This window comes from Narcine bancroftii, chromosome 2 (genome assembly GCF_036971445.1).
Source record: "Narcine bancroftii isolate sNarBan1 chromosome 2, sNarBan1.hap1, whole genome shotgun sequence".
Taxonomy (NCBI): domain Eukaryota; kingdom Metazoa; phylum Chordata; class Chondrichthyes; order Torpediniformes; family Narcinidae; genus Narcine; species Narcine bancroftii.
The window spans coordinates 23,535,711-23,549,776 of record NC_091470.1 but is presented as its reverse complement, the minus strand read 5'-3'; the positions used below and the strand labels follow the sequence as shown (position 1 = coordinate 23,549,776).

General features: G+C 40.4%; 1 protein-coding gene across 7 annotated transcripts in view; it reads left to right on the top strand.

Annotated features, from left to right (window-relative positions):
- rps6kl1 (ribosomal protein S6 kinase-like 1) overlaps nt 1–14,066 on the top strand; it is a 62,692-nt gene that overhangs the window by 21,500 nt on the left and 27,126 nt on the right. For 6 of the 7 annotated variants that reach the window (XM_069916124.1, XM_069916121.1, XM_069916126.1 and 3 more), the window contains one exon: nt 9,875–10,180. In XM_069916124.1, the coding sequence (XP_069772225.1) occupies nt 9,880–10,180 (301 nt within the window). In that variant the 5' untranslated portion in view covers nt 9,875–9,879. Of the gene's footprint in view, nt 1–991; nt 1,519–9,874; nt 10,181–14,066 lie in introns of those variants that run through there. The other variant, XM_069916125.1, reaches the window with a different exon arrangement.

The window sequence follows — 14,066 nt, the reverse complement described above, 5'->3', positions numbered from 1 at the left end:
CCACTGGTGGTGGTCAATGTGGCAGGCACCAAGAGATTTCTTTAGGCAGTCCTTGTACCTTTTCTTTGGTGCACCTCTGTCATGGTGGCCAGTGGAGAGCTCGCCATATAACACGATCTTGGGAAAGCGATGGTCCTCCATTCTGGAGACGTGACCCACCCAGCGCAGCTGGATCTTCAGCAGCGTGGACTCGATGCTGTCGGCCTCTGCCATCTCGAGTACTTCGACGTTAGGGATGAAAGCGCTCCAATGAATGTTGAGGATGGAGCGGAGACAACGCTGGTGGAAGCGTTCTAGGAGCCGTAGGTGATGCCGGTAGAGGACCCATGATTCGGAGCCGAACAGGAGTGTGGATATGACAACGGCTCTGTATACGCTTATCTTTGTGATCTAGCAAAGGAAGCCAACTTTTGTTCTGTATGATAAGGTTGATCTATATAAACTGAGCCAACTGCACAATAGGGGTCAGTCTTGGGGAATAGCTCACTGTGCAGGTGACCTATGAACTAATGATTGACCCAGAGCTCTGTTAAGTTTTATTCTTGTGCTGTGTAATAAATTGACTTCTCCTATCACTTCATTCAAAGAACACGCTAGACTCAGACCACACAGAGACTAAATTAAGAGTAAGGTAAAGCCAGAGTCCGACAGTTGAGACCCTGCATCAGAACTGGGAGGTAAAACCAAGACGGGCTTAGTGCTTGGATGAGAACAGACCTTTTTTTTCCCCCAACAGTTTTTATTAGGAAGGTTGGAAAAAAAATCAGTGGTTCTTTGTGCTTTTGATTTTTAATTTGGCACAATAGTAATTATTAGTAGGTGGTGCTATTTGGTGCTATTCACTCCATTCCCCTGCAGTGAGATGTGCACAAGCCGAAAAGAATCAAACAAAACACAAAGCTCCCACAGGTGGGTGTTTGTGCCTGTGAATGTTGTAAAAGGATGACGCCATCAGCAACCAATCCACAAGGAGAAGTCTTGTGTTCAAGGATTTGGTTTATGCTATGCTTATGGCGTGGGGTGGAGTGGTTGCTGTATCACCACTGTTAAATGCCTTCAGCCTACTGTTAACTCTTATTTTGCCAAATAAGCTGCTGATGTGCTTTATCTGCTTTCTGAAGCAGAAATGTGAGTCACTGATGGATTAGTCCTTCATGCACAAATAAATTCTCCGACTCATACCTGTATTGTTGATTGATCGTGGATACCAGTAATTCCTTTTGACAATACAGGTGCTCCTCAACGGACGATGGGGTTATATTCCGGCAAACCCATCGTAGTTCGAAAAAATCTTAAGTCGAAAAAGAATTCCACACCTACCATTTTATTATAATTAAATTTTGAATACCTTTATTCCACACTGAAAAAAAATCAATGTACGTGGCTGAAAGCACACTGGGCCTGAAGAAAGTTTGAAGAATTCCAAAGTGTAGCATTCAATGTATCGCAAGCGCAGGAGCAGATTGGAATTCAAAATTGAAAGATGCGGATTCAAACCATCGTAACTTCAAAAAAATCGTAAGTCAGACCATTATAATTAGGGGAGCCCCTATAATTTAGCAAGCTTCTTGGGTTCATGAAACTTCAATTCCATCTTATTAAAGTAATTTGCATAATACGGGTGAGAGTAAGAATTTATTTCCATTTACACAAGTACAATGTACAGAGACGTTGACATTTTTATTTGCTGCAGCCACACAGATGTATCAACTAGAGCTGTGTTCATTAAGTTATCACAATATGCCAAGTGAGAGAAAAAGAGATAAATATAAAAGGATAGATAAATATTTACACTTACTGCAAAAAAGGTAATTTTCCAATTGTGCAGACAGATTTTCTGGGGGTCCTGGAGTAGTTTATGGTTTGTGTTAGGGCAAGTTCAAGAATTGGATAGCTTTTTTTTTATAAAAGAACCTCTTGGAACATGGATGTGCCAGACTTGGATCTTTGTACCTCTGTCTGAGAGTATCACCAAAGATTGTAGTCAGTTAATGCGATGGCCATTCTTGATGTCTTCAGTGATTGGGATGTTGGTGCCCGTGATGGACTTGGCGAGATTCGCCACTTTCTGCAGCCTGCATTCCTGGGCTCTTGAGTTTCCTTACTAGGCCATGATGCAAACAGTTGGTATACTTTCTGCAGAACACTTGTAAAAATTCAGTAGAGTATTTGAAGACATATCCAAACCAACAACTCAAAGTAGAGGTTGGTGTGCTTTTTTTTCCTGTTTGCCTCGAAGAGGGCCAAGAGCAGTTCTTGTGAATGACTGACTTGCAGTTACCCATATTTATGAACAACCATTTGGGAGAAAATTTGGATGGATTTGTTGGCTTTGTGGGGCTTCAGGCATCTTTTGCTTGGCAGGAATGAGACATATGCCTTCTTTTCCCCCACTAACCCCTAGCAGCAAAATTGAGGCTGATTTGAGTGAAGTAGAGATGGGAATGGCAGACTTGCTTGGTCACTCCCTGAGTCAGTGAGGCTGGTTGAAGGCCATCCTTGCTGCCCAGTTCTGTCTCCCATTGCAGCTGTTCTTGTGATTCCTCGCCCACATGCTGGTTTTGTTCATCTCTGACTTTTGAACAATTCAGGTTACAGTTCTCTGGAATTAAATAATTTAATTTAACTCATTGAATCTACCAGAAGAGCAACTAAGTTGAAGTGTTTTGGTTTTCTTAATGATTGTTGTTTTATCCTCCCAAACCCTTCCCCTCATATTCATCTCCTTATTTGCTAAAGAATGTATAATGAGAACAAATGGCTGAATCAGTTGTGGTTAGGTAGCAGAAAGTGACATTCAGGATGTCAATCCCATTCTTTCATTTTTCTCTATCCTGAGAGCAATGGTGTGGTGGGGGGGGGGGGGGGGGGAGGGGAGGGGAGGGGAGGGGAGGGGAGGGGAGGGGAGGGGAGGGGAGGGGAGGGGAGGGGAGAAAGACATTCGCAAGACCATTAATCTGCTCTTAAAAAACCTGCTCAAAGATGCAGTATTTGTGTTTTTGCTTTAACCACCTGACTTTATAGAACATGGAACAGTACAGGCTCTTCGGCCCTTACTTTGTGCCAAACCATATTCCTTTTTTTTAAAAAAAAATGTACTAAACCTTCCCTATCTTGTAAGCCTCTAATTCTTTTCTTCCATCCATGTTCCTGTCCGAGTTTCTTAAATGCCCCTATTGATCCAGCCTCCACCACCATCCCTGCCAAAGGCATTCTAGGCACCCAAAATTCTCTGGAAAAACCTGTCTCTGATTTCTCCCCTAAACTTCTCTCCCTTAACTTTATCTTCTGGTGTTTGCTATTCCTGCCCTGGGAAAAAGGTGCTGGCTGTTCACCCAAATAATCATAATCTTGTAGATCTCTCTAATCCCTTCTTTGCTCCAAAGGGAAAAGTCCTTGCTCTGCTAACCTTGCCGCATAAGACTTATTTTCCAATCCTGGCAACATCCTGGTATGTCTCCTCTGCACCCTCTCCATAGCTTCCATATTCTTCCAATAATGAGGTGACCAGAACAGAACAATATTTTTACTGAACTTGAAGTTCCACATCAAAAAATTCAGAGTACATAAGAATATATATTAAAAGTCAAAAAATAGTACATTTTACTTGGATCATACTAATTCATCCAAGGTACCCTGCATTTTCAATTAAACAAATTATATTGCAGTAATATAAAAAGATCTAAACCCACTACCAAAAACTAAGCTGTTTGGCAAGGAGAAGAAAAAGAATTATCAACCTGATAAATTACCTTATTAGTTAACACTTCTACATTCATATCGAATCAGAGATTCAAAAAATAATTCATAAAAAGTCTCCACAGTATTTGAAAATTTAAATTCAAATGCAACAGTGGAGATGCTTCATTAATTCATGTGTTTTGGATAAGCCAGAGCCTTGAGAAATACTGCATGAAGTATGTCAAACTTTTTCCATATTTTTTAATTTTAAGCCTAATCATTTAACTGTTTGGTATTGTTGGAGAGGGTAGCATAACTCTAATGGCATCTGATGTGCATGTATTCACTTTTACTTATGGCTAGGCAGGCAGTGTTGCTCAGATGGAAGGATATTGCTCCACCTACTCAATGGCTACGTCAACACAATAAGTGTGGTCTCACCAGTAACTTGTAGAATTGCAAAATCACCTCTTGACTCTTGAACTCAATCCCTCTATTAATGAAGCCTAACATCCCATAGGCCTAGCAACCTGCCCAATGACCTTGAGGGATGGCTGGATTTGGATCCCTCTGTTTATCCACCCTCTTAAATAGTCAACTATTAACCCTGTACTCATCCTTCTGGTTTGTCCTTCCATAATGCTTCACCTCCGGTTTGAACTCCATCAGCTACTTTTCCACTCAACTCTCCAACCTGTCTATATCCTTTTGTAACCTACGACAACCTTCAGCACATTCCATTACTCCTCCAACCTTTGTATCATCTGCAAACTTACTGGCCCATCCTTCTGCCTCTTCATCTAGGTCATTTATTTAAAAAAAAAACTCACAAAAACCAGGGATTCCAGAACAGATTCATGTGGAACTCCACTAGTCATTGACTCCAGGCAGAGTGCTTTCCCTCCATTACTACTCTGCTTTCTACATGCATACCATTTTTTTAAATCCACGCAGCCAAGGTTCCATGGATCCCATGGCTCATGACTTTCTAAACTAAGTCTCTCATGGGAGACCTTGTCAAATGCCTTCTAGACCACATCTATCTCCCTACCCTCATCAGTGTCTTTTGTTGCCTCCACAAAAATCTCAATTAAAGGCTCAGCCTTCCTTTCACAAAGCCATACTGATTATCCTTGAGTCGACTGCACTTCACCAAATGCTCATAGATCCTATCCTTAAGAATCCTCTCCAATAGTTTGCACACCACTGATGTAAGACTCACCAGTTTAAAATTCCCCAAATTCTTCTTATCCCATTTATTTAAAGAAGGGGACTACATTTGCTATTTTCCATTCCTCTGGCACCTCCCCTGTGCCCAGAGAAGACTCAAAGGTCAAAGCCACTTCCCCAGCTAGCTCTCCCATCATTTCCCACAGCAACCTGGGGTATATCGCATCTAGCCCCGAGGACTTACCAATCTTAGTTTTTTAAGAAGATCCAACACTTCCTCTTCCTTAATCTCAACATTGTTCAGCACATAAACCTATTCTGTTCAAACCATCCCCCCCCACCCCCCATCCCCCATCAAGATCCTTTTCTCTCATGCATACTGAAGAAAGGTCTTCATTTAGGACATCCCCTACTTCCTCTGCCTCCAGGCACATGTTGCCTCATTTATCTTTGAGCAACCCCACCTTCATTTTCATCATATGCAAAGAACACCTTAATTCTTCATGCCAATGCCTTCTCATGTCCTCTTCGTGCTCTCTAAAATCCTTTCTTAAGCTCCTTCCTGGCTACCATGTACTTCTCATGAGCCCTTCCTTTTTCCTGCTTCCTATATCTAATGTAGATGAGTGGAAAAGCAAATTGTTATGAGGATGTGGAGAGTCTGCAGAGGGATAGAGTTAAGCTGGATGAGTGGGCAAAGGTCTGGCAGATGGAGTACAATGTTAGTAAGTGTGAGGTTATCCACTTTGGCAAGAAAAATAGAAGAGCTGAATATCACTTTAAGGGTGAAAAACTACAGCATGCTGTTGTTCAGAGGGACTTGGGAGGGCTTGTGCATGAATCGCAAAAGGTTAGGTTGCAGGTGCAGCAGGTTATTAAGAAGGCAAATGGAATGTTGGCCTTCATCGCTAGAGGAATTGAATTCAGGAGTAGGGAGGTAATGTTGCAAATGTATAGGGTACTGGTGAGACCGCACCTGGAGTACTGTGTCCAGTTCTGGTCTCCATATTTGAGGAAGGATGTACTGGCTTTGGAGACGGTCCAGAGGAGGTTTACTAGGTTGATCCCTGGGATGAAGGGGTTGACTTATGATGAAAGATTAAATCGTCTAGGATTGTATTCGCTCGAGTTGAGAAGAATGAGAGGAGATCTTATTAGAAACATATAGGATTATGAAGGGCATGGATAGGATAGATGTAGGAAGGTTTTTTGAGCTGGCCGGGGAAACTAAAATGAGAGGACACAGTCTCAAGATTTGGGGGAGTAGATTTAGGACAGAGATGAGGAAAAATAGTTTTTCCCAGAGAGTAGTGAACGTTTGGAATTCTCTATCCAGGGAAGTAGTTGAGGCTGCTTCATTAGACATATTTAAAATTCAGTTAGATAAATTTTTACATGATAGAGGAATTAGGGGATATGGGGAGAAGGCAAGTAGGTGGAGTTAGGTCATAAATTAGATCAGCCATGATCTTATTGAATGGTGGAGCTGGCTCGATGGGCCATTTTTGGCCTACTCCTGTTCCTGCTTCCTATGTTCCTATGTCTGCTTCCTTCCTCTTGACCAGCTGCCTCATCACCCACGGTTCCCTTTTCCTACCATTGCTTTCATACCTACCCTGGACCTAGCACAAGTGGTCCCTAAACTCCCTCCACATGAGTTCTGTGCTTTCACACTTGAACATCTGTTTCCAATTTACTCTCGTTAGTTCCTGCCTCATCCTATTGTAATTAGCCTTTCCCCAATTAAACACTTTCCCATTTTGTCTGCTTTTATCCTTGTCTTTCTTTCTTTGGCTTGTCTTCGCGGACGAAGATTTATGGATGTTAAAGCACAGAGTTGTGGTTCCCCCTCACCAAAATGCCCCCCCCCCCCCCCCCCACTGAGAGGTCCACCACCTGACCAGGTTCATTACCCAGAATTAGGTGCAGTATGGCCTCTCCTCTCATCAGCTGGTCCATATATTGTGTCAGAAATCCTTCTTGAACACACACCTGACAAATTCAGCTCCATCTATCCTTCTTGCAGTCAATATTGGAGAAGTTGAAATCTTTCATAACAACAACCCTGTATTTCCTGCACCATTCCAAAATCTTCTTGCTTATCTGCTCCTCAGTATCATGAGGACTATTTGTGGGCCTATGGACTACTCCTAGTACAAGATTTCTCCCTTCCTGTTTCTGACTTCCACCAACACCGTCTCAGTTGACACTCCCTCTGCAGTGACCTCCCTTCGTAAAACCATGATACTATCTCTGAAATTGATACATTTCAAGCCCTCTAACTGACTACATTTATGTTTTGTTCTTCCTCACAAGCATCATGCCCTATTCTCTGCTCTCACATTCTGGTGCCCATACCCCTGCCAAACTAGTTTAAAACCTCCCTATTCTCTAGCACCGTGATTTTCAACATTTTTCTTTCCATTCACATTCCACTTTAAGTATTCCCTATGCCATAGTGCTCTGTGATTATTAAGGGATTTCTTAAGGTGGAATGTGGGTGGAAAGAAAAAGTTTGAAAACCACTCTTTTAATCGTCCCTAATTGACTTGTTATGTGCAATGTTTCGTAACTCCAAAAAAAATGGGCCATTGACAATTTTTCTCAAGCAAAATATTTCTGTAACAATCGAGACTAGAGCAGTGATTCTCAACCTTCCCTTCCCACTCACATACCTCCTTAAGCAACCCTTTACTAATCACAGAGCACCGATGGCATAGGGATTACTTAAGGTGGAAAAAGGTTGAGACCCACTGCTGCAGCACAACAGTTTTGTTGAAATAGATCAACTAGGATTAAATGGGGAAGAAAGCCCATTGATAGAGGCACAAGGGTTGGTCATCTTTTTTCTTGGGGGAAAATCCTCTCAGCCCCAGGATATTGCTGTTGGGATTTTTTTTTGAAGAGGCTCACTGAGCATCTTTGTCAATAATCTTTCTTCTGCTGGAAGGTCAGAATGAGGGATATATGTTTAGTCTGATCATGGAAATTCTTGACTGGCGATTCACTTTCTAATTTCCCCAAAATCTGCAAGACACTGGATATAAGTACAAAGGTATACATCTGACTGACTTGAATGATTATAGTAACATTTAATACTCACCGATCAATGCCATTCAGCATAAATGGCACCTTGATAATTATTCACTCTAACATCCTACCATGCAAAAGGATGCAAGTCTTTTCCAGAGGAATTTCCCAAATACATAATGTGCAACACCTAGAAGGACAAGTGAAGCAGATGAATGGAAAAACATTGCCTCTACATCGTCTACCATCCAGAATTGAACATGTATTGGTGTTTCTTTTTCATCTTTTGTGTTGAACAGAAATGCCCTCACAACCTGGAATGCATCAGATCAAGGACCCCACACTGTCACCCAATGTCAGTAAACTGAGCTTGCCAGTGATTCAAGGAAGTAGACTTTCTCATGGAATAAGTGTAAATCTAGAAAAGAGTTGATCCCTCTCTTCCTCAGACGATACTAAGATAGGTGGAATGGTGGATAATGAAGAAGGTTTTCAAGGATTGCAGAGGGATTTGGGCTGCTTAGAAAAGTGGGCTGAAAAATGGCAGATGGAATTTAATGCTGATAAGTGTGAGGTGCTTCATTTTGGTAAGAAGAATCAGAATAGGACATATGTGGTAAATGGGAGAGCATTGAGGAATACAGAAGAGCAGAAAGATTTAGGAGTGACGGTACATCGTTCCCTGAAGGTAGAAACTCACGTGAATAGGGTGGTGAAGAAGGCTTTTAGTATGCTGGCCTTTATCAATCATTGCATGGAATATAGGAGTTGGGAGGTGATGTTGAGATTGTATAAGACGTTGGTGCGGCCTAATTTGGAGTTCTGTGTGCAGTTCTGGTCGCCTAATTATAGGAAGGATATAAACAGAGTGGAGAGAGTGCAGAGAAGGTTTACCAGAATGTTGCCTGGGTTTAAGCATCTGGAGTATGGGGAGAGATTGGACAGATTGGGTCTTTATTCTTTGGAGCGTAGAAGGTTGAGAGGGGATTTGATAGAAGTATTTAAGATTATGAAAGGGATAGACAGAATGGATGTGGATAGACTATTTCCGTTAAGAGGAGGAAAGATTAAAACAAGAGGACATGAGTTAAGAATTAAGGGGCAGAGGTTTAGAGGTAACATGAGGGGGAACTTCTTTACTCAGAGAGTGGTAGCTGTGTGGAATGATCTTCCGGGAGAAATAGTGGCGGCGGAGTCAATTGTATTATTTAAGAAAAGGTTGGACAGGTCTATGGATGAGAAGAAGATGGAGGGTTATGGGCATTGTGCAGGGAGGTGGGATTAGAAAGGGGTGTTTGGTTCGGTGCGGACTAGAAGGGCCTAATGGCCTGTTTCCGTGCTGTAATTGTTATGTTAAAGTTGAGAAATAAAGCCCTTGTTTGGGGAATTGGATTGGCTTTCCAGTGCAGCTGCGAGGAGTATTTCTGCATAATATTTTAATGCAAGGTGACTTCTGTACTACAGTGAAAGAAGAGAGAACTGCAGTTTTATCTTTCAAAATACCATCGTTTTTTTTAAAATAAATGGAGTATGTCAAAATTTGTCTTTGATCACCAGTGGCAACTGGACTAGCCCTCTCCCATTTTGTTGCCCTTCCTAATAATTATTTCTCAATTTCAGTTCATTAGAACAAATCATCAATCCAGACTAGAGTAGCAAAGTGTCATTGAATGTAGAACTTAGAGTTAATTTAGGAAGAGTTGCAGGACAGAAAGTATGTGTGGTGGAAATGTCAAACAACTACAGTGGGAATTGGTTATACTGAAACAATATAGAGAGCTTTAATTTGCATCTCGCCTCTGTAATGTGGGAATAGTTGCTGGAAACATAATGAAATATTTTGTTCTTCTCACCTTGATGATATATGAAATAAAAATTGTTTGAAAATAAAGGCAATTATTATTTAAAACAAGTTTTTTGTCTTTATGCTTGTATCACGTAGATTGATCTGAATTTTTTTCTTTTCCTTCCACCAACTATGGCTTGGTACTAGACTGAATGCTGAAAACACTTACCATGAACAGCCTTGCAGGAGAGCGGCCAACTGGGCAAGATGCTGATCCCTGCTCTCGCCCTCTGTCTCAAGCCCGCATCTACTTAGAACAGATTCGGAGCAGAGTGTCTCCCAGTGCCCAGGAGGGCCAGCAGTCCACCAGAAGTACAGCTTGCAAACGAGACTACTTGGTGGATGCAGCAAAACAGATCCGCTTAGCACTGGACAAGGAGGTCAATGAGGATTATGAAGCTGCATTTAACTATTACAAGAATGGGGTTGATCTGCTTTTGAAGGGAGTACAAGGTATACATTTTGTTTAGAACTTCCAAATGTTTTACTGCACAGGAATTAGAGAACAGGCATACAAGAGGCAACTTTCTTTACTCAGGTAACTGGAATGAACTGCCAGAGGCAGTGGTACAGGTGGGTACAATTACTATATTTAAAAGACATTTATACAGGTACATGGATAGTAACTTGCTTAGATGAGCAACTTGGTTGCCTTGATGGATTGGGCTGAGGGGACTGTTTCTATGCCACTGGTTTCAATTATTAATGAATACACAATTGCTATATGTCGTGATTTTATTGCAAGTTGTTTTGTCACAAGGGTGAACAGGTCCTGAATGAAATTTTACAAGACAAGTGAGTTTTTCCCAGGGGCTCTGGTTTCCATCAAAACATACCGATAGTTGTAGGTCCTTTGGGTGGCACAGGCTTGTGGGCTGAAAGGGCATGCTATCATGCTTCTATCTAAATGTAAAAGTTAAGTGCTTTATAAGTCTATCATCATTGTTAAACTCTTAACTTTCTTTAAAGTGCATGTTTGCAACACGTTTTAAAGGAGAATCATATTCACAGCTAGCCTATTCTCGTTGTATTTTCGTAAAGATTTCTCTAATATGAATTTCGTGTATTATGGGACTCAGTGAATCTTGTCAACATACTACATTTTGATGTCCAGTCTGTTGAGTTAGCTTTTCATTTAACTAGATTACCAGAAGTTAGAGTCCCTGCTATGTATTACTGCATTTAGAGAATATTGAACAGGGAGATATAATTGATGTAGAAAATTGTATTGAACCAATCCATATCTTGCATTGATGGTTAATGCCATACTATCCAAACATTAATTAAGCCAATACTCCTCTGCTACACCTAGATCTCAATCCTACCTTTCTCTCAATCTTTGTAGGCCCACCTTGAAGAACAAAATACATCCTAGGTATAAATTTCCCAGCCAAAACATCCCTTCCACCTCATTACTTGAGGGTGGGTCCAATGTGAGACCCCATCTTTCTTGCAAGAAGGACCTTAATTGAAGGAAGCAGTGAAAGGTTTCATTTGAAAAATCATATTTCTGTTTTAATTGTTCAAAGGACATAAGTAGTCCTTCCTTGTAACAATCTTCAATGTACCTCTTTTCTTTCTCATACCAAATGTTTAGAATTCTATTACCCAAATTCATGGGCAACAATTCATTCTGGCACAGTGGTGCTTTTGGTGATAACCCCACTTTTTTTTCCAATACATTCATTAATCTCGTACCAAATTTTAATCATATGTATAAAAATGAGGTTATCTGATTTTTTTTGTTATTAATTTGACATTCCATTTGTAAATAAAATCCTTCGCTGCCCCCTTTCTCACTATATAATCCCATTTGGATCCATGAGGGAGAACTTCCTCCTTCAAAGGAACCTCGCCTGGGCTGCTAGATAATATATATATTTTAAATCCATCAGTCTTAATTCCCCCCAGTTTATATTCCCATGTAATTTTCTCCATGGAGATCCTAGACACTACTATTCCAAAGAAACTGTCTTGTATGTCCATTGAGTATCTTTTTAAAAACAAAATTCCAAGGTAAAGGAATAGGCAACAAGTGAGAGATATTGCAATCTTGGTATCACTTTTATTTTTACACAATTAACCCTCCTGACTAATGTAATAGCCAAATTCTTCCATCTTTGTAAATCCTCTTCTATCTTTCCAAGCAAGGAGAGATAATTAAGTCTGTACAATTTTTTGTCATTATCTACTTATTCCTAAGTATTTAATTCCTTCCAGTTTCCATTTAAACCAACTTCCTTTTTGGTATCTTTCATAATCAAAATTTGTTAGTGGCATAATTTCGCTTTTTTCCAAATTAATTTTGAAACCAGAAATTCTTTCGTATTTCTCCAGTGTGGTTTGTAGTTTTGCGAAAGATTTATCATGATCCGATAAATACAGTAGCACATCATCTGCAAACAAATCAATTTATGCTCTTCCTAGTCAACTCTGAATCTCTTTATGTCTGGATCCCTCCTTATAGCCTCTGCTAATAGTTCAGTCACTAAAGCAGAGAGACTTGGAGACCATGGGCACCTCTGTCTGCCCAATCTACTCCAAGGAAACATTGACAACATCTGACCATTAGTTATAATTTTGGCCCGTGGTTTATGATAGAGGGTTTTTATCCAATCAATAAATATTTGGCCCATTCCAAACTTTTATAATACTTTAAATAATAACAGCCACTCCATTCGATCGAATATCTTATCTGCATCCAAAGATAGAGTTATATCCGGGTTCACTTTCGACGTAGCCAGATGAATTATACTGAATAATCTGCCTAAATTTACCACAGAATGTCTTTTTAATGAAGCCAACCTGATCCGGATTTATCAATTTAGATAAATATTACCCTAGCCTATTAGCTAGTGCTTTAGCCAAAATCTTCTAGTCTGCATTTAACAAGGAAATGGACCTATGTGAGGATAGTTTCAGTGGAACTCTGTTCTTTTTCAGTAGTACCGTGATAATAGCTGTTGAGAAGAATTCCGGTAGTGTCTGAGTTTCTGCTGCCTAGTTTAGCACGTTCACGATAAAAGGCATCAAAAGGTCTTTAAATTGCCTGTAAAACTCATTCGGAAAACCATCTCTCCACGCCCCCCCCCCACCCCCCCGAACCCGGTGATTTATTCACTTGTATTGTATTCAAGGATTTTTTGATCTCTTCCCTAGTAAAGGGGGCATCCAATTCTATCTGATCTTTATTTTACAATTTTGGCAATTCTATCTCTAAGAGAAATATATCTATCTCACTAGAGTCCCCTAGCAATTCTAATTTATATAGTTTTGTTTAAAAGTGTCATTAATTCCTTTCTGATTATATGCTAATTTATCATACTCTGTTTGGATTGCATTAATCATCCTTGATGTCTCTTCTGTCTTTAATTGCCATGATAAAACTTGTGCGGTCTACCTCCCAATTCATAATATTTCTGTTTTGAATTTAAAATAGTTTTTTCTATTTTATATGTATGTTTTTTTTTCCAGTTCTGTTATTTCTCTCTCCAGACTATTGACCTCTGCTATGTATTCCTTCTTCATTTTTCTAAAATGTGAAATTATCTGTCCCCTTAGATAAATCTTGACAGTGTCCCAAGAGTAAACCAGGCAATTATAGGGCAGTGAGCCTGATGTCATTAGAATGTTAATTATTTGAAGGATTTCTGAGAGATAGGAAATTATAGTTAATTGAACAGTCATCAGCTGATAAAGGACAGTCAGCATGGATTTGTGCATATGGTAGGTCATGTTTAACAAATTTTGTAGGGTTTTTTTGAGGATGTTACCAAGAAGATTAATGAGGGAAAGGCTGTGGATGTTGTCTTTATGGAGTTTAGTAAGGCCTTTGACAAGGTTCCACATGAGAGGTTGGTTCAGAAGGTTAGGACACTAGGTATACACAGGCAAATTGCAAACTGGATTTGAAATTGGCTTGATGGAAGAAACAGAGTGGATGGTGGATGGTTGCTCCTCAGACTGGAGGTCTGTGTCAAGTGGTGTGCCTCAGGGATCTGTGTTGGGACCATTATTGTTTGTTATCTATATAAATGACCTAGGTGATAACATGGTGAATTGGATCAGCAAGTTTGCTGATTGCACAAAGATGGGAGGCATTGTGGACTATGAGGAAGATTTTCAAAGCTTGCAGAAGGATCTGGACCAGCTGGGAAATTGGACCAGTAAATGGCTGATGGAATTTAATGCAGATAAATGTGAGGTGTTGCATTTTGGAAGACCGAATCCAGGTAGGATGTACATAATAAATAGGCCATTGAGGTGTGCAGAGAAGCAAAGAGATCCGGGAACACGTATGCATTGTTCCCTGAAGGTGGCATGTCGTACCTGGACAGGG